Source organism: Camelina sativa, chromosome 20 (assembly GCF_000633955.1).
Source record: "Camelina sativa cultivar DH55 chromosome 20, Cs, whole genome shotgun sequence".
Lineage (NCBI taxonomy): Eukaryota > Viridiplantae > Streptophyta > Magnoliopsida > Brassicales > Brassicaceae > Camelina > Camelina sativa.
Genome location: NC_025704.1, coordinates 11,681,119 through 11,705,412, shown reverse-complemented (window position 1 = coordinate 11,705,412; position 24,294 = coordinate 11,681,119). Strand labels below are relative to the sequence as shown.

The following is a 24,294-nucleotide window of genomic DNA, read 5'->3' as shown; positions in this document are numbered from 1 at the left end:
TTTCCCAGTCGTATTCATCAGCTCTTTGAAGCTTAGCGTCTTGTTCCGAGTCTTCAGCAACAAGACACGAAGAAGACAAAGGGGAAGAAGACTGTGTCACAGCCTGCGGAATCGATCCTTCGTAGTGGTACATCTACATAAGTGTGTTGAAACTTCAGTGTCGTGGAGTCAACAAAAGAGGACATGTGATCATCTCCCCTTAATGACCTACAGGTGCATATGATTGTGATGAGACATGTTATCAGCAATGAAGACAGAGGTGTGATACTCTGTTGTTAGAATCGTGATACATCCATTGAAGAACGAACATTTGTGGTTGGGTTCACTGATGATGTATGAAGATGTTTGAAGCTGCTGGGCTTCTGAAAAACTGTGTCTGAGATTAAGCCTTACTTATCTAAAGGTATATGTGTTTTGTGGGGCTAATCTGTCAACTGTCAAGGGTTTGATCAAGATAGTGATTGTTCTTGTAAGGAACTGTGCATTTGGAGTCTCACAAGACCGATCAACACTCTATTTGATTATGGTGGAGTAACTGGCTAGACGGGTATTAGACATGTGAGACTGATGATAGTTGAGTTAACAGATGATCATATGTTTGAGTTCCCTACAGATGACGAATTGGAGAAGTGATATGTGCTTAGCTCATCTGATTAGTGAAGCAGAAGTTTGAAAGCATAGATCATGATACACAAGATGCTGTTTTTCCTGCAAAGCTTGTGTATGGTCACATCCACACTGTGATTCGACCAAAGTGCTATCTGCTGTTCGAATTCTCGGCTACCAGTGTCCTATTGCCCAACATCCAGTTGTGGTTGCAAGGATAGTCAACATGCCTACAAACAAGAAGCTGTTTCAATAGGCAACTTGACTGATCATCAAAGTGCTTAAGGATGCGAAGCACTGTTAGCAGGTAAGTGATTCCCATAACTCAGTATATTGTTGTGATACATATGTCTGTTTTTGACTTAGTTGATCACTCAAGCTGGGGGAGAATGATTCTGGTTTTGTGTTTTGTTCAACGCCTAATGATAAGGAGTTCTGTACTTATGGGGGAGAATTCTTGAAGCTACTTGGTTTAGCGGGAGAATCATTGTTTATGGGGGAGACTTAATTTATTAATTGGTTGATCTTAGGATGGTGGTGGTTATTGATCTTAGGTTGTTAATGATTGAGAATATGCCAATTGATTAAGTCTGGATTAGAGAATTATTAAGAACATGGTTTCCGCTGCAGCCCGCTGGGGTTTCTGATTGTTAGGTTCTTATGCATAATTCTGTTTGAACAAGCTGTTGGTTAATTTTGCTAGATAATGTCTGATGTTTTGTCTAGTTGTTGCTTGTTCTGTTTTTGGCTTGTGTTTGTTGGAGTGTCTTTTCAGGTTGAACCAGAGAGATGCTTGAGTATCAAACTCAGTCAAAAAGGGGGAGATTGTAAATGCAGATTCTGGAACAACTCGCTGTGAGGAACAAGTCGTTGTGCCGAACAGAGCGTTGTGCCAGTCAGGAAGCTGCATCAGATCACAGACGCCCGAGTTGCTGACATGGATGTGTGAGCTGACGTGGAAAGACGTGAGTGGATGTGATGATGCGTCAAGGAAGGCTGTTGACGTGGTCTTGAAGATAGAGACAAGATTGTACTTGGAGATATGGAAAATATTCTCTGCGATAAATAAGGAAAGGATAAGCTTGAGGAGCAAGCAGTTTCCGTTTGTCTGGAGATATGAAGAATATTCTCCGCAACAGTTAAGGAAAGGATAAGGCTGAGAAACAAGCAGTTTCCTTATCCCGTGATACTTGGAGATTCGCCTTCTAGGGTTTCTCAAATCGTGTATATATATTCTAGGAGTAGGCCACGAGCCAATTTGAGCACTCTAGAATATTGATACAGTTGTAAACTTCGAAGCCACAAAAATAAGGCTTAGAAGGGGTGTTCCCAGTTCTCTGTGACGTTAATCAGGGTGGTGATTAAGTGCGCAGAGAATTGTTTTTTCTTTCTCTTAGATCTACTCTGGTGAGAGTTTAGATAGAAAAGAGAGAGGGTGAGTTTTAATCTCTCAGCTAAAAAGAGAGAGGGTGAGTTTATTCTCTTAGATCTACACAGGTGTGTGTTTAGATAGAAAAGAGAAGAGGGGTCAGATTCATTCTTAGTCGGGTTCAATCCTATTGGGTAGAATAGGTTGAGTAAGGGCCGAGACAAAATTGTATCCTTGTAAAAGATAAATTTTGTTAATAAGATTGAATAGAAAAGCGTTGGCTTGGCGCGTTCCAAGTGTGAATCAGTGTGTTGTGCTTCTCTATACCCTTACACTTAATTGGTATCACCATGATCGTGGTGCATAGTTATTGATTCCGCAAAAAAAAGGGCTAATGATGACGTTTTTAGATAGATTAGACATTGAGTATAAGATTAAATTAAACTAATGCGAGTTAAAAAAAAAAAAAAAAGTTTTCAGTGTCTATGAAGAATTGACTTGATTTATTATTTTTTTAGTTACTATGTCCAGAATCTTTTCTCAAAGTATATTTTATACATAGAACAGATAAAGAATTATAAACGAAAGAGAAAAAGTGTGAACTCTCCAAGAAAAGAAAACAAATCAAGATCATGAGGGGAGAAACCATCGAGCATCGGTGAGCTTTAAGTTGGAGAGACCAGGGAAGCGTTTGAGGTTCTTTGTTGCAAGGTTGAACACACATATGTCCGGGCATGAAGTTTTTTTGCCTCGCTTAAAAGTACAGTCATAACGGGTGAAATAGATGGAGTTTGGTTCGATACCAAGAGTATGGTCAGCAGGCACGGTGATACCCAAATCAAGAAGCAGGGCCTCATCACCTAGAGAATCAACCTCAAAAAACGGGATCTGGTTTTCGATGATACTAGCGGGGTCTGGATTAGGATCCTTTTTGTATAGACGGAAGATCCTACGCATTGTTCTTCCACAAAAGATGTTCTCGACCAACAAAACCTCTCCTGATATTGTAACAACATTGTAAATGCTAACTGTTTTTTTATGACCACTTAGAGGACCTGGCGAATGAAATGGTACTAATCTATATATCATGGACGAATCTTCGGAACCTTCTTGTCCAAACAAATCCAGTTTATTCATATATTGATCACTCATTGAAACGTAAAGACTATCACCACCACGCTCGAGTACCACCATATGACATTGGCCTGGTAACCACACGCCTGTTAAAACCTCACGGTAATGATCTTCTCCGTTCTTGCAAACGGCTATATAGTGAATCATACACAAGTAACTCTTATTGAAGTACCACACTACGACGTACTCGTCTTTCTTCTCATCTAGCCACAAAAGACCTCTTAGATCTTTCGCATTATAATGCATGACAGCTGATGAGGAATATCTTACCTCCTTGAATTTACTATCTCCGACTCGTTCAAGACTATAGTTATCACTCGTCATTGACTCTAGAGGTGGAAGCTCGATCTTTTTCTCGCTAAACAAATTAATGATATAGAGCTTGGATTTAGAATCTATAACCAAGAACCATTCACCTGAATTTGCCAAGAAACGTATCCCTGAAAAGTCTCGTTTAGTTTTGTAAACCTTAGCTTCATCCGGGTTATACAGAGCACAAACATCATTCTCTGGAAACAGAATCAGCCATGGAGGTCTTCTTTTACAGAGCACCGTTTGTTTCGAACACGAATACCAATTCAAGCACACAATCTTAGCGCGGTGTAAGTCCACAAAACTCAAACGTTCAAACACAGATCTCAAGATGTCCATAGGGAGGTCCGACCAGAAGCCAAAATTAGGAGTCTTCATGCTTTATTCATACAAAGTAAGCAAACGAGCAAGAGAATGTAAATAGGGTTATTACTTCAGCTTTTCGTTGTCAACTCCAACCAGACAAGAAAAAACCGTTCTAACATGTAATAAGAAGGGGCTCGCTATGATTACCTAAACCTTAAACCTTTAAATCGCTATGCATGAGCCTAGAGGCCATAAACTCTAAACCCTCATATAGCTATGTATAAGCTTCTAACATGCATATAATTCCAATGGCACGAAAGAAACCCAAATATCAAAAACACGAATCTGAGTGAAACGAGCAAAAACCGAGAGAACCCTAAGATATCAATTGAAACCAAGGAACAAAACAAGCTGGGAGAAGAACTAACCTTGGAATTATAAGAAATATAATAACCTCAAAACAGAAGATATTGAATCCGCAATTACTGTAATGAAGTGATGATCAAAGAACTCAAAATTGTCTACGCTTCTCGTCCTTAAGTAGAGAGAAAGATGGGGTTTTTTTTGGTAGAAAGAGAGACAGCTATTTTTTTTTAGGACGGTCCAGAATTTTTTATACTAAAAATTATTTTAAACAAAACTATCAGGATTTGACATGTCATTCATTAACATTTTTAAAAATTTCTAAAATTTTTTATATTAAGAATTTTTAGTAAAAGGAAAATTTTAAATTTATAGAAATAAAATAACTATGTACAACGTCCCACCTCGGCTAGAAAAGTTAGTATGAGCTATAAGCTCCTAAGACTGTCCACATAGGATTTTAAATAACCTATCGGGATTTGACATGTCACTCATTAACATTTTTTTTAATTTCTAGAATTTTCTACAGTAATAATTATTTTAAACAACCTATCTGGATTTGACATGTCATTCATTAACATTTTTTTTAATTTCCAGAATTTTCTATAATAAGAATTTTTAGAAAAAATAAAATTTTAAATTTATAGAAATAAAATAACTATGTACAACGTCCCACATCGGCTAGAAATGTTTTAAACAATGGTTCAGAACCGGTATAAATAAGATTAATATGCTTCCAACAACGAATAAGCAGGAAAGCTTGATTTATCAGGCGTCCAAGTTTAAAAGTTTTATTCGGTTTGATCCGGTTTTTTATTTGATAAAATTAAAACTTTAAAAAGTTTCAAAAAAAAATTCTAATATTTAAAAAAAGGTAAATAATATAAATATTGAAAATTTTTAAAAGGTTCAAATATTATATTTTGAAATCTTTTAAGAGTTTAAAATATCATAAATATTGAAACTTCTAAAAGTCTTAGCTTTTAAAAAGTTTCAAAATATTACAACTTTTAAATTCTTAGCTTTTAAAATGTTTTTAAAAATTATAATTTATAAATTTTAAAATTTCAAAATATTATAAATATTGAAACCTTTAAAAAGTTCAAATATTAAAAAATATTTTTAACTTTATAAGATGTTTTAAAATATTACAATTACTTAACCTCCATAGAAAATGTCTCACTTCAAAATAAATAAATAAAAATTTTCTTTATTTTTTTTCTCTCTCGCCAAGGGCGATCACAAGGCGACTCTTTCCTTCAACCGTTTTTCATTATTTGCTTCGCTTCCGGCCGGCGTTGGCTTCTCCAACGTCGGTCGGCTTAATCTCCCTTTATTTTCGTTCTGTTTTTTTGTTTACATAGTTTAACAATAAAATCTATCGACATGATTCTCAAGTTTCATAGATCGATATGGAGTTTTCAATGGTTTATTATCCTCCTCTTTTATGGAATGAGATATCTTCCGACCACAATCCGATGATACCATCGGAGCAGTGTCGGCGTCATCCCGCTAAGAACTATTCTAATTGGCTTCCAGATTTTCAATGTCTCTAATTTGCATCAGATTTCTCAAAACCAGATCTGGGATCCGGGAATATCAAATTTTGTGATTGGAGATGATGGAGTGAAGTCATGGCCGGATCACTTTAACAAGAGCCGCTCAATACTCTACTTGACGGTTATGGGTTCTTATCTCTCTGTTTGGAAGCGGTTTACAGTTTCAAGTGAGATTGGTACTCTCTTCTTGCCGATGATGGGTCTGAAGGATGTTATTATTCGTTGTAACAATGCTTATGTAAAGGCATCGGTAAAGTATATGTGGCGAGGGTATTGGTGTTACATATGGGTGATAGCCAAAGATGAAACTTACATTGGATTATGGATAAATAAGGCGAATCAGATTATGATATCAAGGAGAAGACAAGTTTCAGAATCAAGTCTAGCAACACTGAAGTTCTGTTTATTAATCAAGGTTATGCCAAGTGCATTTTGGAGTTTCATCAAAAAGATGATAGCCATTTACAAGTGTGTGAGAGGGGGACTTAACAGATGTTATTTGTTTGCATGTAAGGCTTCCGACTGGAAAGCAGGGTTAATCCACTCTTTCATCGAAATTGTGTTCAATTTCCTTTATTTGTGATAATTGGTTGTATGTGATTTGCTTCTGTGCTTTGTAAACTCTTTCTGATATCTATGATAATTTGGTGTTAAAGAAAAAAAAAATGTCACTTCTAACGGTTTCTTCTTTTCTCTCTCGTGAGCGATATCAACGAGGCAAAACAACCGTTCGTTTTTCTTCTCTATTTCCGGCTGGCGTCGGCCACCATCATTTCCCTTTTCTGTTGATTTAAATCTTTGTATTTACTTCTTAATATTAGGTTTTAAGTTCATAGAAATGGCAAATCATGGCTAACAAACCCACGCTCTTTGGCTTCATACGATTATGTTGTGTAAGGAATTGAGTATGTCGTTTCCATATAAGAATTCTATCCTTGTATGGGATCCATCCCTGGTCTGGTTTATGGACCAATTCTACCAAAGACTTTCACTAGATATGATAGAATCATCTTTTCTACAATGTCGTTCCTCCCCTCTAATGTCGATTCGATGGAATCGTGATGTCCTTCCATGTAGAAGGTTTGTTTCCGGCGCTTTCCATAGTTTCCGGTGTATTTCCGGTTATTAACTGGTGTTTGTCCTCTTACCCGAGGGTATGGAGGTTACACTTGGGTTTTTGATCCTGGAATCAATGGAGGAATCAAACCAGTGGGCATAAACAGCAGAGATCTAACGGGGTATGTTTCTCGAATTGATTTGGGATTAAGTTCTATCATTGGATTTCTGGTTATTTGTGTACAATTTTGGGTTGAGTACTCTTCTAAACATATCAACGGACTTCTTGTGACGTTAACATTTTCCAATGGTGATGTTTTCCCATTACCATGTTTGGAGTATTTCATCTTATCGATCGATTGTATGTGATGTGGAGTATATGGTTTTAAAGTTAAGGTGAAGAACCTTTATGATGATGGTGACAAATTTCCTCGGTCGGAAGCTTTCTTTTTACCGGAACGAGTTCATTGTTATATTCATGGGATCAGCTTTTGGTATAATCTAACACAAGTAATGGTCGTGATGGGAAGGATAACAGCGGCTAGTGGTGATGGTGTTCTTCTCTCCTTTCTTTGGTCGAAAAATTATGCTTCTATGAAAAGGAAAATTGTGGCTACTAACCGACATCAATGCATTTGGCGTTTCGAGCATGTCATATTGAGTTTGCAAAGACAAGAATCAGAATCACTTCAAGCAACAATTCAGATTTTTCATTTAACAAAAGTAATGCGAAAAGCATTTTGGAGTTTCATCTATAAGATGATAGCCAGTTACGAGTATGTGAAGAGGGGGCGTAACAGATTTATTCTGTTAGCCTGTAAGGCTTTCGATTGCAAAGCAGGGTCACTTCCACTTCTTCATCGAAATTGTGTTCAGTTTCCTTTATTTGTGTCATTGGTTGTATATGAGTGGTTCATGTATAATGTAAAACTCTTTATGATATAATATATTTGGTTTGCCGAAAAAAAAAAGCTTAACCTCCATAGAAAATTTATATTATTATATATATACTAATAAAAAGTTGAAGTTATAAACTCCTAAAGGTGTCCATATAGGATTTAAAACAACCGATAAGATCATAAGAATTAGATATTTCACAGTTTGGACAAAAATAAATCGTTCGTCTAGAGACTACGGAGAACGAAAGAAAATAGTCGAATATAGTCTTTTTATTTATCAAATTATTGATAGTAGAAATACAAGATCCAATACACTATGAAGCTATAGACTCTAGCCTTGTTTAGTGTTGAATCGTGTTTTTGTTAGGTCTCCGTAGTCTCTATATTATTCGGCGTTTCTCTGTAAAAAGGATATTATTTCTGTTAGGTCCACGTCTTCAAGATATTATTTCTGTGGCGTTTCTCTGTAGTCTCTGTAATCGTGTTAATTAACATTTTTGGAAATATAGTAGTAATCTATATTATTAAGATTTTTTAGAAAAAAAAAGTAAAAAGTAAATTTATAGAAAGAAGGATTGACGTCGCAAGACCTTGAGTTGATGTTATTTGTGTTTAAAGAAGAAGGATCGACGAAAAGCACAAATATTGTTTTAACTATACATGTGTTCATATTACTTTTTCCGCGAGTAAAGATTTTGATTTGAGAAGTTTCAATATGTGTGGATCTAAATCCGAATAAGTACATGGATGAAATTATTAATAATTGGATGCATGTGTTGACTATGATGATCTTTATGAATTGCACAAATTTTACGAGAAAAGAAATGATTTTGGTTTTGGAGTTTGATGGGTTAACAAGTTGTATGGTAGTCTAAAAGAAAATGTTTTTCAGTGGAAGAATGTGAAAAAGTTGACGACGAAAAAGAAGAAGAATAGTATAATAAAGAACCGGATAAAAGTAACGATGACAATTACCATAAAATTCGACAATAAAAATGACAAGAAATAGTATGAAAAATAAAAAAATCATTGAATAAAAACACGAAAACATAGGTGGTAGCGATCAATTAAATATGAAAACGAGATAAATTCAAGATTATAAAATTATTTCGTTTTTCTGGTGGTCAAAAAAATGGTTTAGGATATGTGAGGTCACCAGTTTGATTCACCTCACATGGACGTCAAATTAAATTTATGATTTTTTTGATCTGATTTGATTTTATAACATAACTCATTTTTATATTTTTAAAAATTATGTATCTGAAATTTAAATTTTTACTTAATACTAATTTAAATTAGTTTAATATTTTTTAATGCAGTTTTATTTATGATTGGTTGAACTTTTTTAAAGTGGTCATTTCTTATATTTTGAAAAGGAGTGAGTATATATAATTTTCATCAAAATATATCAAATAAACCGACACGTAGCATGGGTTCAAAACTTAGTAAAATAAAATAAAAAAACAAATTTCCGGCAGCTAATTGTTCAGTGTCTATGTTTATAATATTTTGATTTCTAATGTTTCAATATATTCACCATGTCCACTAAGAACCTTGGTCCCGAACCTGTACGTTTTGAAAAGAAAAAGAAAAGGCGACTAGATATTAAAAACGAAAGGTGTAAGAAATCTCTTAAGAACAAGGAATGCAGAAAGAATCATATCAAGACGGAAGAGACCATCGAGCATCCATGAGCTTTAAGTTAGAGAGACCCGGCAAGCGTTTGAAGGTATTTGTTGCGATATTGAATATAAAGATTTCCGTGCATGAACGTCTCGTGTAAATGACACGATCATGCCGAGTGAATTAGATAGAGTTTGGCTTGATACCAAGGTCACGATCAGCAGGCATGGTGATACCCAAATCCAGAAGCATGGCCTCATCACCTAGAAAATCAACGTCAACATAGGCCAAAGGGGTCTTGATTAGGATACTTTTTGTAGATATAAAGATCCTACGTATTGTTGTTTCGTTAAAGTTGCTCTGGACCATCAAATCCTATCCTGATATCGTAACAACAATGTCATTGCTAACTGTTGTTTCATCATCAAGAGACACACGAAATGGTACTGATATGCTAGCCTTCTTGAAGGCATCCTTGAAACCTTATTTCAATGTGACCATTAGTCGTGGAGCTGTCACCACCTCGTAGTACCATATCAGATATGTTATGTAACGCAATCCGTGTTGGAACCTCACGGTAACGATGATAAGGTCTCAATCAGAGTTTATAAGAACACAAGACTTTAACTATTTTTCTTCATATCCTTTATCATAATATTGTAGAAGTATTTATACATGTCGGGTCTAGATCCTAGAATATAGAAGATATACATGAATCAAATATTTAACCTAATTTCTAAACGAAAACCAACAAACACAATCGACTTAATTAAGGCGAGAATTTAGCTTCTTAGCACATATGGGCTGTTAAGATATCTATGGCCCATTAATACTCCACCCTCCAAAAGAACTTTGTCCTCCGTTGTGTCATCTGCATCGCAGCTCGTCCACGATCAAAGGGTTGCTTCCCGTGGCTACCAAACGAGTATCCCGTAACAAGACTAGGCAACACACGTGATGAAACAAGAACCCTCCACCATAATTAGAAATATGACTGCGGTGGTGGCAGAAACGTTTGATCTCCTCGACGGTGGTGTAGTGTTTGTCAAAATCACATGTTATTCAAATTAGGATCTTAAAATCTGTTCCCAAATCTCATGTTATTGAAAATGAAATTTATGTAAAATCATCCAATATCATTCACGATACTTTGTTATTCAATCAAGTATTTTTAAAAATCATATCAAATCTACTGTTATTCAAACTAAACAAATAATTTTCAAAAGAATTCACTTTTGTAGTTGGAAAATACGAACAAAACAATCACACCATGAGAGGTGGTATTTGAAGGAATTAAAAACAAAACAAAGAAAAATGCCCACAAAAAAAACTGCATCGTGAGAGACCCAATTGACTTAAAACTCTAGACCTCCTTTAGATTTCTCCTCTCTCTCTCTCTCTCTCTCTCTCTCTTTCTCTCTCTCTCTCTCTCTTCGTCAGGTTCAAACTTCTCTTCTCCAATTCTTTCTACTATTTAGTTATGTTTGATATTTGATATCGATTATTCAGGTGGACTTCTACTTGTGTTAGGATAAATCTATATTGGTTGAGGAGATTGATTCATGAATGATGCTGTTAAACATGAAGTGCTGAAATTAGAAGCTCTCTAGCTCTCACTTCCGATTTAGTTCTGTAATGTTTCTAGGTTATGCTTGTATAGTTGTATTTACTTACGATGAAGGTATTTTGTTTGTATGTATGATGTTCTATAACCACAACATTGTCGAATTTAGAAGCTGTTGAGCTCTTACTTCAGATTCCATTCTCTATTAGTTCTAGGTTAAGTTTCTTTCTACAATGACACTAATTTGCTTGAGGAGATGAGGTGGAAAAAACCTTGGGGTTTAAAGGAAACAATTGTTTGTGCAGATGAGTGTGTATCCAAGAGATTGTGCAAGAGGACAGAGAATCCCAACAGCTACAGAGCAAGAAAGAGAGAGGATTTTAGATTGCAAAAGGAGAAGAAGAAGGCAAGACTCAAGAATTACATTGAACTTGTTCTTGCATCTGCATCAATCGATGATGTTGAAGCCATTCAGAGTGCTACAAAAAAAATTTCTAAAAAAAAATTCTTGTTTCCCATTTTTTAATTCTTAAAAAGATTTCTCACAATCACCCAAAGTCTTCCTAAATCACTCCCGTAAATCTCACATAATCAACAATCATTTAGATAAAAAAAAAACCTAACAAATCTACCTAAGGGTTGTGGAGTTTGTATGTTTTGGTGTTGTGAGAGATTTGAGTAGAGTTTTAAGATATTTAGGTAGATTTTTTAAGAACAATATTTGGGTTCACTCCTAACCATCTCCATTCATCCTTTATAAAATAAGGAAATAAAATCTGTATACATTATTATAAAATTAAAAACTTAAAATGTTTTTTAATAAACCCAAACCGACATATATGAAATCTAAACCCTAACCATCTCATTTGTAAACTCAAACCGACATATAATTTCGTTCTACTTGTAAAATCTAAACCCTAACCATCTTATTTGTGAACCCAAACCGACATATAATTTCGTTCTAATTGTGAAATCTAAAACCCTAACATCTCATTTGTGAACCAAACCGACATATAATTTTGTTCTACTTGTAAAATCTAAACCATAACCATCTCATTTATGAACTCAAACCGACATATAATTTTGTTCTAATTGTAAAATATAAACCCTAACCACCTCATTTGTAAACTCAAACCGACATATAATTTCGTTTTAATTGTAAAATCTAAACCCTAACCACTTCATTTGTAAACCCAAACCGACGTATAATTCTACTCTAGTTTTAAAAATCTAAACCAAACCAAATATTTAACTTTCCTTAATTAAAAGTATACATAATTTCTTTCCTTAATTTGGGTTGCTTTTTAATTTAATTTTAATTTATTTTTTAAATAAAATATTAGATGGAAGATTCTGATTGGCTGAGAGAAGAGGGAGTGAATGGATGGGGTATTTTTCATTTTTTAACAAATTTATGATGTACAGCTTGGATTTGGAATCAAGAACCAAGAACCTGTTGGTTTTCCTCCTAGTTTTATGAATAGAAAAATACTAAAATAGTAATTTTCCATAAAATAATTTAACATGTTTTAAAATTTCAAATTGATTATGATGAGATATATATAAAGAAGTGATCGTCAAAAAAAAAAATATATATATAAAGAAGAAAGCACAGAATCATATAATCATAGCTTTCTAATTCGTGTGGTGGATACGTGTGAGCAATTTCTGAAAGCGTCAGACACGCTGTGACCTAACTATGGAGACCACGCGGCTAAACGAACCAAATTGGAGCGAGCGGGTGGAGGATCTCGTATCAGCCGGAGACGTCACGGCGGCGATCTCGTTTCTCGAGTCTCTGGTGACCAATCTTCAGTCGCGGTTGGGTTCTTCCTCCTCCGGCTCCGGCGAGAGAACGGAGTTTGGGCTTCAATTAGCAGCCGCGCTCACCCAATTGGCGGATCTCTACTCTTCTCAAGGGCTTTCCCTCAAATCCGACGAGCTTCGTACTCGTTCTTCCCTCATTAAGCAACGTGCGTTGGATTGTGATTTTGCATCTTCAAGGTACTACGAATTAGGGAGAGAGATGAGTTTAATGTGTTTTCTAGGGAAATTTGAAAGCTTGGTAAATTGTATTGGTTTCATGATCGATCTTAGGGTTTATTATGATTGCAGTGGTTCCGACGATGTAGAGAATCAAATTATTGCTTCCAATGGACTCAAGTCTGACTCAAATGTCTCACCCCCTGATGGTTGTTCATCTGTAATGTTCATTGTTTTCTTATCTGATTTCGCCTTTTTTACGCTGTTATTGATTCATTTTCATGGATCTTTAAAGGGAAAACGAAGGATTCCACAAAAGTGTCCAGTAATACTTCGGCTACTCATGATTCTTCAGATGATGGTATGTCACATTTTTTGTGACTTTGCAGATGCATTAACCTCCTGTAAATGTTCATTATCATGGGATCATGTATGTGTGTATGTTTACAGAACCTTGATTTTGTTGCAGATTGGGAAGCCCTTGCAGATCTTGAACCGAGAAAATTACTCCATGTAGGAGAGTTACCTGAAATATCAAAGCTTTCGGTTGAAGAACCTAAAGTTCAAGGACCTAAGAGGCGTGGAAGGGGGACATTTACTTATAAGAGGGATGTGATGTACAGTGATCGTGACTTTTGTGAGTCGAGGTTTGATGATTTAGAAGATAATGATGTATCTCGTGATTCAGAGAAGACTGATGAAGCACTGAAATGTAAGTTGTTGGTCTCAATGTTTCCTTTCTCTTTTTGGATTGTAGTATCTGTAACAACCATAAGTTGTAGGTTTAAATCAATCGGATTAGGATTGCACAGTCCCTTAATTTTGTTCTGTTTTTTTATGCAGCCAAGTATGGGACACGCCATGTCCTCGTACTTGCTGGTTTTTCTCCAAGTTTGAGAACTACTGATTTGGAGAAGCTATTTAAAGACTTCAAAGATAGTGGATTTATCATTCGTTGGGTCAATGATACAACAGCACTTGCAGTCTTCAAAACCCCTTCAGCTGGTATTTATATGTTACTTCGATTTTGATCATACACCTGATTAACTAGGAAGAATTTAAGTTTTATCCTACTAAGCAATAGAATTTCCCTGTTCTGATGTTGTCTTGGGTTATTAGATATTGCATTGAACTTGTTTTAGGGTTGAAGATGTAACTTCTGCCTTTGAACCTAACTAAGTTTACAAATCTTATTTGATCTTCTCCTGTACAGTTAACTCTTGCTGTGTATTTTGATATTTGACACAGCTCTAGAGGCGTGCAACCATGTTCAGTGTTCATTCACCATACGTGTTCTTGGTGATCACGATTCTCTTTTGGGCTCGATTTCCGGGAAAGGTAATCTACTACTCTTTATCTTTGACGGTTCTGCAGAATTATTCCCTCTTGTATCATCCGAAAAACTCTTTCTAGTTTCTTTCACTTGTATGTCATTAGATTATGAACGTTAACACACCATTCTTCCTTCCTTAATCTGCTTGATCAAGCTGTGTAATTAATGAAACACCAAAACATACATGTGTAACTATGTTATCTTTAAATGAAATCAACTTTAGATTTGGAACCGCCGTCTCAAAGACCAAAGACATCAGCGAGAACAGCTCAACGGTTGATTGCTCACAGCATGGGATTGAAGCTACCAGCTTCTGGATTCGGGTCTGAAGAGCTAAGAGACCAAGAAGCTGCCAGGAAAAAACGGATTGTCTCCAGACAGAAACAACGGGAAGATGCTTGGGGAGATGACTGACTGACATTAACCATACCAGTTTGGCTTGCTCAATTTTCCGGCTTTATCGGTTCTATATATTGTCTCTGCTTATTGGTATATACAACCTCAATACACTTGAGTGATCCTTGTAAGCAGTTACTAATGTGTGTTTTGTAGTGTTTCTGTGTGTCTAATGAAATTGTTTGAAAGCGTTTAACTGGAATTGAAATCTGAACCGGTTATTATACTATCATCCAAAGTTCAAGACTCGCCTGGTTTAGCTGGAGGGGCAATAATGTAAAATAACGAATTAGCAAAATCACAGACTAGGGCTCTTTGGAGACATTCGTTTCCCGCCGATTTGGGGATTTTTTCCAGAATTTTGCCGCCCAAAAAGAAATTAAAGAGAAAAGAGTAACAAAAAAAAACAAAAAGAGGAGAAAAAAAAAATCGTTTCGCAGATTCAGAGAAACGAAGAAGAGAAGTAGCGAGGATGAGCAGTACCAGTCAGAAGAGGAAGCTGATTCAGAAGAAATTCAAAAACAGAAGCTACAAACTCAAGGTCGATGCCTTAGACGAGATTCTCGTTTTCGCCGATCAATTTCCCGACGACGCTGACGGAGAAGCTATCGATCTTCTCCTCGATAACCTCCAGGAATCTCGTATTTTGCCCAATCCTTTCTCGTATTATTCCGCGTTAATATTATGAATATTATATCATCGATTCTGAAGTCGTTGGATTTTTCTTGTTGCAGATGAATCTTCCACTGTGGACGCTGAATCAGTTCGAGGATTGATTAATCGTTTGCTGGGAGCTCATAACGCGCCGGAAGAACCTACAACTAGTGCTTCTTCGTTGGCCGTCATCGACGCGTTTCTAGTGCCTAAGTTTGGATATGATGCTGTTAAAAAAATGTTCAACGAGTAAGGCCTCTCTCTACTTTTTCCTACTAAGACTGTCTCCATTTTGAGTTCCTTAAGATGAGTTTGATGAATTGTTAGGTGGTTAGATGTTGGAGCTTTATATTTATAGTGATGATACGTTCTCTTGCCCGTTGTTGATTGTAGAACCGATTTTGGACTGATTGATTGTTAAATTGTGAATNAGATTTGGAACCGCCGTCTCAAAGACCAAAGACATCAGCGAGAACAGCTCAACGGTTGATTGCTCACAGCATGGGATTGAAGCTACCAGCTTCTGGATTCGGGTCTGAAGAGCTAAGAGACCAAGAAGCTGCCAGGAAAAAACGGATTGTCTCCAGACAGAAACAACGGGAAGATGCTTGGGGAGATGACTGACTGACATTAACCATACCAGTTTGGCTTGCTCAATTTTCCGGCTTTATCGGTTCTATATATTGTCTCTGCTTATTGGTATATACAACCTCAATACACTTGAGTGATCCTTGTAAGCAGTTACTAATGTGTGTTTTGTAGTGTTTCTGTGTGTCTAATGAAATTGTTTGAAAGCGTTTAACTGGAATTGAAATCTGAACCGGTTATTATACTATCATCCAAAGTTCAAGACTCGCCTGGTTTAGCTGGAGGGGCAATAATGTAAAATAACGAATTAGCAAAATCACAGACTAGGGCTCTTTGGAGACATTCGTTTCCCGCCGATTTGGGGATTTTTTCCAGAATTTTGCCGCCCAAAAAGAAATTAAAGAGAAAAGAGTAACAAAAAAAAACAAAAAGAGGAGAAAAAAAAAATCGTTTCGCAGATTCAGAGAAACGAAGAAGAGAAGTAGCGAGGATGAGCAGTACCAGTCAGAAGAGGAAGCTGATTCAGAAGAAATTCAAAAACAGAAGCTACAAACTCAAGGTCGATGCCTTAGACGAGATTCTCGTTTTCGCCGATCAATTTCCCGACGACGCTGACGGAGAAGCTATCGATCTTCTCCTCGATAACCTCCAGGAATCTCGTATTTTGCCCAATCCTTTCTCGTATTATTCCGCGTTAATATTATGAATATTATATCATCGATTCTGAAGTCGTTGGATTTTTCTTGTTGCAGATGAATCTTCCACTGTGGACGCTGAATCAGTTCGAGGATTGATTAATCGTTTGCTGGGAGCTCATAACGCGCCGGAAGAACCTACAACTAGTGCTTCTTCGTTGGCCGTCATCGACGCGTTTCTAGTGCCTAAGTTTGGATATGATGCTGTTAAAAAAATGTTCAACGAGTAAGGCCTCTCTCTACTTTTTCCTACTAAGACTGTCTCCATTTTGAGTTCCTTAAGATGAGTTTGATGAATTGTTAGGTGGTTAGATGTTGGAGCTTTATATTTATAGTGATGATACGTTCTCTTGCCCGTTGTTGATTGTAGAACCGATTTTGGACTGATTGATTGTTAAATTGTGAATTGATTCTAAGGCATACGAAGAGCCTGCCTATTCATGGTGAGGCTTATGCAAAAACAGCGTTATACAGGGAACGATTCATGTTGCTGTCGCAGAGAGTTTCTCGCGCAGAGCATTTTACTAGGCCAGCGTTTGATGCTGAAATGTCGCAGTTTGAGAACAATGAGGTTGGTCTACGTTTTTTCCATTTCTCTTTTGGGTTCTTTCTGTTAAATCTGATACTAAGGAGTTTGTTGTGTCTCTTTCTTACTAGTAGATATCTTCGATTCAGTCTCTAATTTCTCAAAGAGGAAGGAAATGGGTGATGGGCGTGATTTCACAGTTGGAAGATGGACATTTCTACTTGGAAGACCTTTCAGCTTCTGTAGAGATTGATCTGTCCAAAGCAATATCCTTTTTTTTTTTAAGTTGGTGACATCAAATATCTGCAAAAGCTAGACATTGCATTTGAACAGAATATTTGAAGTCTCATTCTTATAAAGACTTAGTAAAGAATAGTGTTTGAGTTATTTGTCCTATGAATTGTTTTCTTTGACGATCAGTACAAGATAACAACAGGATTCTTCACAGAGAATACTATAATTTTGGCAGAAGGCGAAATGCAGGTCAACGGTATCTTTCAGGTAAATTAGACTTGAAGGTGGCACTTTTGCTGCTGGGCCTTTTCTCTCCCACATTCTGAGTTAGTTACTTTTAAACCAGGGAGATAATCTATTGAGAGGCACATAGATTTTATTTTATTGATCATATTAGGGTCACTATCTATATGAAGGAACTTTGAACTAAGTCATAGTAGTCATGTATAGGGTCTCCTCTTTAACAAAACATACGTACACAATTCTCCGTAAAACACTTAGAATAGATTCGAGGGATTATGCAAATGTTTGTTCTCATCAGCAGAATGATGGCCTGTAAGAAAGCTCAGTTTTTTTCAAAATACGTTCTTTGACCTACTCTTCCTCTTCTAAAATTGTATTCTCATCTTGTGGTGAATGGTGAAGGTGATTACCTGTGGGTTTCCTCCCTTAGAAGACAGGGACAAAACACTAAAGACACATTCTGAATGTGACTTCTTCGGAGGCGGCACACACACTAAAGAAGAGACGGTAATCTTTGATTTGTTGTTTGTACTCCCAGATTGAGAATTTTGTAACTTTTCAATGCATCCCTTACAAAGTGACAGCAGACATAATATGTTTTTTGTTTGCCTGCAAACAGATACGACTAGCAGACCTTGAAAGACAAGCTGTGGATGACACATATGTCATATTGTCTGACATCTGGTTGGACGACGAAGAGGTGAGTTGGAGTATCAAGTACTCTATTTAGCATTTATCTGTATGACTATGCTCCTTTTGTGACATTGCTTGATCGGCACAATATGTTGTCCGTAGAGAAGGTTATCGGAAAGCTGAAAACTGTTCTTGACGGTTTTGAAAGAGTGAAGACAGTACCCTCCTTGTTTGTTTTTATGGGAAATTTTTGTTCTCGCCCATGCAACTTAACCTTTGGTTCTTATTCAAGCCTTAGGTAAGATATTGTTGTAGTTAGAGTCTCTTCAATTGTTAATGGAAATTTGTTCTTATATTTTCTCGATGACATGTATCTGTATCATTTGCAGGGAGCAGTTTGGTAAACTTGGGAGGATGATTGAAAACCATCCAAAGCTGAAAGAAAATAGTCGGTTTTTATTCATTCCAGGTCCTGATGACGCAGGTACTATCACCACCGTTAGTATCGAAATAATCTTTAACAGAAGTCCATGAGGCGAGATGACTTTAACAAACTCATGTTATCTGACAGGTCCCTCAACAGTCTTGCCAAGATGCGCTTTACCGAACTATTTAACAGAAGAGCTTAGGAACATTATACCCAATGCAATATTTTCAAGCAATCCTTGCAGGTGACTTTTCTATACGGTGTGTGAACGATGTGTCTTTATAAAGCGGCAGCATAATCTTGTGTTTATACAATGCAGAGTAAAGTTCTATAACCAAGAGATTGTGTTCTTCCGACAAGATCTTCTGTATAGGATGCGTCGTTCATGCTTAGTAACCCCTTCCTCGGAAGAAACTGAGGACCCTTTTAAGCATGTAAACACATTTCTCGTCTCCATTATTTTTTTACTAATGATTTTAAAAAAATTTGGGTAATGATGGACAACTCCTGAAACTTGTTGGTGCAGCTTGTATACACAATAACTCATCAGAGCCATCTGTGCCCTCTACCTCTCATGGTGCAACCCATCATTTGGAACTACGATCACTCTCTTCGACTGTACCCAACTCCTTATACGGTATTCATAAATCTTCTTATTGTAGATTTAAGTCCACTCCAAAAATTTCTTAGAATAAAGAGTTACCTGTTGTTTTAAAACAGATAGTATTAGGTGACAAGAGTGAGCAAGCGGTATGCAGATTCGGGGGAACCACATGTTTCAATCCAGGCTCCTTCTCAACTGATAGCACCTTTGTAGCTTATCGACCTTCGAATCAAAAAGTCGAACGCTCTGCTTTGTGATTCTCCTTTAACATTCCATGAAGATCAATTAGCAGACAAGTCTGAGCTTAAAAGTACTTCGTATCCTATTCTTTGCTTCTCTGTTGTACTCTTATTACAGTACCCCTTATAGGATGTCGTTAATGTAACCCAAAAGTTATTCATAAATTCAGTTCAATCCGGACGAGTATGTGCTATTATATCAGTGTATCTAAATTGTCAAAACAAAGTATATCCAGGACGAAAATGCATAAATTTAAATGTAAAACTGCCATTACAACAAGGTCGAGAATACACATCCATTTAAAGTTTCATTTAGACAAAAACTGTGAAGCTGTTTGTGTTGACAAAACACAACAACAATTGTACGAAATCAAGACAGCTTTCTGGAGAGGTTAACTAAACCACTTCCAACGCACTTGAGTATAACAGTCCCTGTCAATGGATCAGGTTTGATTGTAAACTGAACTCCCATAAACTCCTTTATATTCCTCAACGTCTCCACACCATAAGGAGATAACGTTCCCACTCGAACCTTTGACAAGTCTGGTTCGCATGACGCACACAGTATAAATAGCAACCCCTGTAGAATCCAGAGAATTAACAACACGCAGTTAAAATCATTATTTTAAAAGCAATCCATTTGGGTGTCTATGGTAATGCTTAGAATTTTTAAACGTACCTGGTGGGTTGAATCGACAACTCCACCTTTCTCAATCTCATGAAGAAGCCATGAAGCTATTTCAGCGCCTGTGTCTTCTGCTGGCAATCTCTCTTTCTTCTCTACATCAAGCTCAGTTTCGTCTGTTCTTAAGCAAGACACTGTTGTATCTGCAGACATGTAACACCCTGTAGTTGTTTCTGCTACCAATGAGATCCCATATCCCGGAGATCTGCAATAACGTATTTATCAAAACGATTCAGCTCTTATCAATCAAGTATCTCTCGTTTTTTGTTTTTTGAGTTAATATCTTCTTACTTTCCAGCCTGAGAGCCAGCTCTGTGATCTAGGGTAATGTGAACATCAGGCAGGAGATTGTTAAAGATTCCACGAGCTGCGAATCTCATGGAATGTTCAAAGTCAGTAGTCACTCTTGTAGAGAAAGTGCTACCACGTATCCTCTTCACCATTCCTTCTTCTACCCAATGAACCACCTGAAGCAAGCACCGATATAACAGATAAGAAATCTATATGAAGTGTGCAGTGAGGAAGAAAAAAAAAAAAAGGAAATTAACAAGTACATACAGTTAGAGTCTTAACAGTTGGAACTGTTAAGAGAACTTCTCCACCCCCATCTGGAGCTACTCCACGGGCTTCGATTTTAAGGTCTAAACCCTCTTCAGGGACTCCAAAACGCTTTAAGATTTGCAACGTAGTGGAACGGAATGTGTCAACGCTCGGGTCTCTTGGATCATTTGTAATTCCTACAAAAGTTAAATATAATTGCTCCCTCAGATCATATAACAAAATCCCATTTGCTTGCTTTTTAAAACTGTAACCTTTCAGTTTTTCAAATATAATGTAATGAATGACTCAAGCCTACAGCCCAAACTTCATATGGTCAAAACCAAGTACAGTGATCCATATATAGCACCTAAGAACATTCATATTTTTCTCATATACCCTAACTACTCTAAAGCTTCTATCTTCTTCAAGCTCACAGCGAAGAGCAAAATTAACAATAAGTCAGGTACTGAAGATGCATAATTTGGAGAAGGAAACTAGTTGGTTACCTCTGAGCCTAATAGAAAGGGGCTTCTTGCCAAATAATGCTAACACAACCAATGGCTCCAGATAATAGCCAATGGATCGACTCAGGGCACAGTTATGAACCAAGTTCTTCCCTCCCATTATAATTCCAGGCTTGTACTTTAACTGAGTACCTGCCAAATAGATATTGCAACAGAACCAATCAAATTTATATAAAAAGAACCCAAATTGATACAAATCTGTAGTCCAATCATATAAGCTTGAGCTCAAAAGAAAAGGTGAAACACACTTACCGGTCTCGTTAACCTCAACGACGGCGTCATCGGTGACAGTTTCGATGAGGCGGAGAAGAGAAATCTCGTGGGGACGGAGACCAGGAATCATATCGTCGGAACGAATCTCATCGATTGTGATACGTGTTGATGAAAGTGTTGAAAGAAGCAGCCTTTGCCTGAAGCTTTGGCTTCCCTTCATCTTCTTTGTCTTGCCCATTTTTTTTTTTCCTCTGGCCTTCTCTCTCTCTCTCTCTCTCTCTCTCGAATCTATCCCTTTCAGACGATTTCTTAAACCCTAAATCCCAACCACGATGACCTTCTTCTCACCAAATTCACACTTATGAGGCTTATTTTTATTTTTTCGTTTGGGCTTTACTGATTCAGGCCTTAGGCCCATAAATGTTTTTTCCCCTCTACTTCTGTTCCTACATTCAGGTTAAGTTCTAATATAACGGAAAGAAAAAATATTAGAACAATCACTCTCACTCTCTATGTATAGAAATTTTACTATATAACAAATGTTTTCATTTCAACGAATAAAATAGTTGAAAATTTACTGTTTTGTGTTCACCAATAAAACTTTAAACATTAAATTATGAAAAATACTCTAAATACCACTAAATTAAGGTTTTGTTCCAAAAATTTCATCATTAACTTTTTAAAAAATATCACTACAAAAGTTTTGGTCCAACACGAAAAAATTAGTGTTTAAGGATTTATAATTTTAAAAATTAGGTTTTTTAATACTTTGAGTTTAAAATTTACTTTTTAGGATTTATGATTTAGTTTTGAAGGTTTAAAGTTTAGTTTTAGTTTGTGGTATTTTTAGAGAAAATACTTTTTAGTGGTAACTAAAGTAATAATAGTATTTTTGGAAGGAAAAAAAAAACTAATTTAGTGGTATTTATGATAATTTCCTTGAATACTAACCCAAAATCAAATACTTAAAAGTTTTTATAAGAAAAAAAAAAAACTCAAAGATTTTAGTGATTGCCCACCAAATTCTCCCTGTAGATTTTATGCTATCTCCAAAAAGTAGTCACCAATAAAATGACGACAGCCACAATTAAACTTTAGTGCAATCTAAGTATTTATGATTTGAACAGAATTATAGTGTTGGGCCATCCCATTTGTTAAATGTTCTTACGAACATATACATCTCTCATTTTACGCAGATACATGTGTGTTTCAAAATGCTTTAATGTAGCAATTACATTCATCATTTAATTAACAGTCATCTAACTAGCCTTATTATTTGTAAAGTTAATTACAATATACCAATTTAACAATAGTATTGTAAACGTTCCAAACAAAATTCCACTACCGTAAGCAAGGTTCTATTTTGCAAATCAAAAGATTTGGCACAAAAGAAAACAAGAAAACATGGGTGTGACTGATTACCAAACACAAAATATACCAAAGACATTAGCTTTTTTCTTTCTTTTAGGAAAAAAAAAACAAACAAAAGCGATGTCTCGTCAAACAAAAGAGAAAAAGACATTAATTACAACCTCTTAAATTGCGATTAAACCCGTATAATTCGATTGTACGGACAATTAGATCTAAAACGCATAGTTTTGTCCGTACAACTCACTATCCAACTCAAGTCTTCTTGCTTTCCACTTTCATTTTGCATCTTGGTCCTTTAGTTTACCATTTCATCTTACATATATGCACCACTTCAGTTAGCTCAAATTACAACCTCAAATTTACTATCAATCTTGAGGTTTTGATGTAACTAAAGCTATTTCTAACGAGAATAATACAATGACAATTGGATAGACGTGAAACACTAGCATCCATTGAATATGATTGTTAAATAAAAAATATTTCCGAGTAAACATATTTAAAAAGCTGACATGGAAATTGTAACATGATTTTAAATTGTTCTACTTGTTTGAATGCTACTTGCAGGTGCGTGTTTGTAAGGTGTGTATTTGATCCTTGCTATTTTTATTCTCAAAACTAAATTTTGAATTAGAAAATAAGTTGTAACCACATACAAAAATATATTTATAACAATGAAAGCTGCTTTTTTTTTCATCTTTTGTTGTATGCCTAGTCTCATGAATCGGTGCCTTCTGAATCCTTATTTATTTGTTGTCGGCCACCTTTCTTTCTTATCCTCTTTGGTTTTGTTACGGAACATCTTGAATCATTGAATACATCGTAATTTACTTACAACTTATTACAAGCTTGATTTCTATCAATCAGTACTTATATAACGTTCTAAACTAGTTTTCACATAAAATGTATGTTGCATTGAAAATCTCAAAGGACAATAATATGCAAAGAAAAGAGCACCGCAATTTAAAGAGGATTATTTAGAAATCCTTAGTTTTGCATAGTTAGATCACTGATATTAAAATCTTTACCAAAATTTTATGTTACCCGTTTGGATTTCTCGTTCGGTGACAGAGGATAATGCAAAGTATTATATACTATCTTCCATGACAGCCATGCACCACCTGTGTCCGCGTTCCCGAAGGCATCCCTCTCTTTCAAGAGGATTCACGGCATGTCAAGCCCTGGTAAGGTTCTTCGCTTTGCATCGAATTAAACCACATGCTCCACCGCTTGTGCGGGCCCCCGTCCACTACAAGAAAACATGTAATTGGTTACTGCAATTTGCGACTAAAAACACAGTCGCTAAATTTAGCGACTGATTTGCGATTGTTTAGCTACTGAATGCCTACTAAAATAAATCAGTCGCCTAGTAGACGCTAATTGGAGACTGATGCATATTGTCGTAGTGTAGTCGCCAATTTGCGACTAATTTAGAGACCAGTTTGACAGTCGCTAAAAGATTGCGACTAAAGAGCTACTATTTAGCGACTGCTTTAATAAATTTGGGCCTTAACAAAATTTGGGCCGTGACAAAAAATCGAAAACCCATTAATTTCGTGACAAAACACGAAAACCCTAATCTTTTCTCATTTCTTCTTCTTCTTCTTCTTCTTCTTCT

General features: G+C 36.2%; 4 protein-coding genes and 1 pseudogene across 5 annotated transcripts; 3 read left to right on the top strand and 2 right to left on the bottom strand.

Moving 5' to 3' along the window:
- On the bottom strand, positions 2,606 to 3,799 carry LOC104770533 (F-box protein At5g25290-like). Its single transcript, XM_010494972.1, has one exon. It carries the CDS (start codon positions 3,797 to 3,799, stop codon positions 2,606 to 2,608), a length of 1,194 nt encoding a protein of 397 aa, XP_010493274.1.
- Positions 5,774 to 7,650, top strand: LOC104772431 (annotated as a pseudogene).
- Positions 12,409 to 14,705, top strand: LOC104770532 (coiled-coil domain-containing protein R3HCC1L-like). Its single transcript, XM_010494971.2, has 7 exons — positions 12,409 to 12,795; positions 12,907 to 12,983; positions 13,070 to 13,135; positions 13,244 to 13,486; positions 13,618 to 13,779; positions 14,023 to 14,112; positions 14,331 to 14,705. The coding sequence occupies exons 1-7, from the start codon at positions 12,491 to 12,493 to the stop codon at positions 14,519 to 14,521; spliced, it is 1,134 nt and encodes a 377-aa protein (XP_010493273.1). The 5' UTR covers positions 12,409 to 12,490; the 3' UTR covers positions 14,522 to 14,705.
- LOC104770531 (DNA polymerase epsilon subunit B-like) lies at positions 14,910 to 19,695 on the top strand. Of its 2 annotated transcripts, none has more exons than XM_019242431.1 (13): positions 14,910 to 15,144; positions 15,238 to 15,406; positions 16,858 to 17,011; positions 17,101 to 17,232; positions 17,390 to 17,467; positions 17,846 to 17,950; positions 18,063 to 18,143; positions 18,244 to 18,374; positions 18,466 to 18,560; positions 18,648 to 18,747; positions 18,823 to 18,937; positions 19,030 to 19,140; positions 19,224 to 19,695. In XM_019242431.1, the coding sequence occupies exons 1-13, from the start codon at positions 14,976 to 14,978 to the stop codon at positions 19,362 to 19,364; spliced, it is 1,581 nt and encodes a 526-aa protein (XP_019097976.1). In that variant the 5' UTR covers positions 14,910 to 14,975; the 3' UTR covers positions 19,365 to 19,695. The 2 variants fall into 2 exon arrangements, with proteins under 2 accessions (XP_019097976.1, XP_010493271.1); XM_010494969.2 differs by lacking the exons at positions 14,910 to 15,144; positions 15,238 to 15,406 and adding exons at positions 16,170 to 16,404; positions 16,498 to 16,666.
- Positions 19,578 to 21,634, bottom strand: LOC104770530 (probable RNA 3'-terminal phosphate cyclase-like protein). The gene is made up of 6 exons (XM_010494968.2): positions 21,348 to 21,634; positions 21,078 to 21,227; positions 20,590 to 20,768; positions 20,323 to 20,498; positions 20,026 to 20,236; positions 19,578 to 19,926 (listed from the first exon to the last, which is right to left on the bottom strand). Exons 1-6 carry the CDS (start codon positions 21,544 to 21,546, stop codon positions 19,717 to 19,719), a joined length of 1,125 nt encoding a protein of 374 aa, XP_010493270.1. The 5' UTR covers positions 21,547 to 21,634; the 3' UTR covers positions 19,578 to 19,716.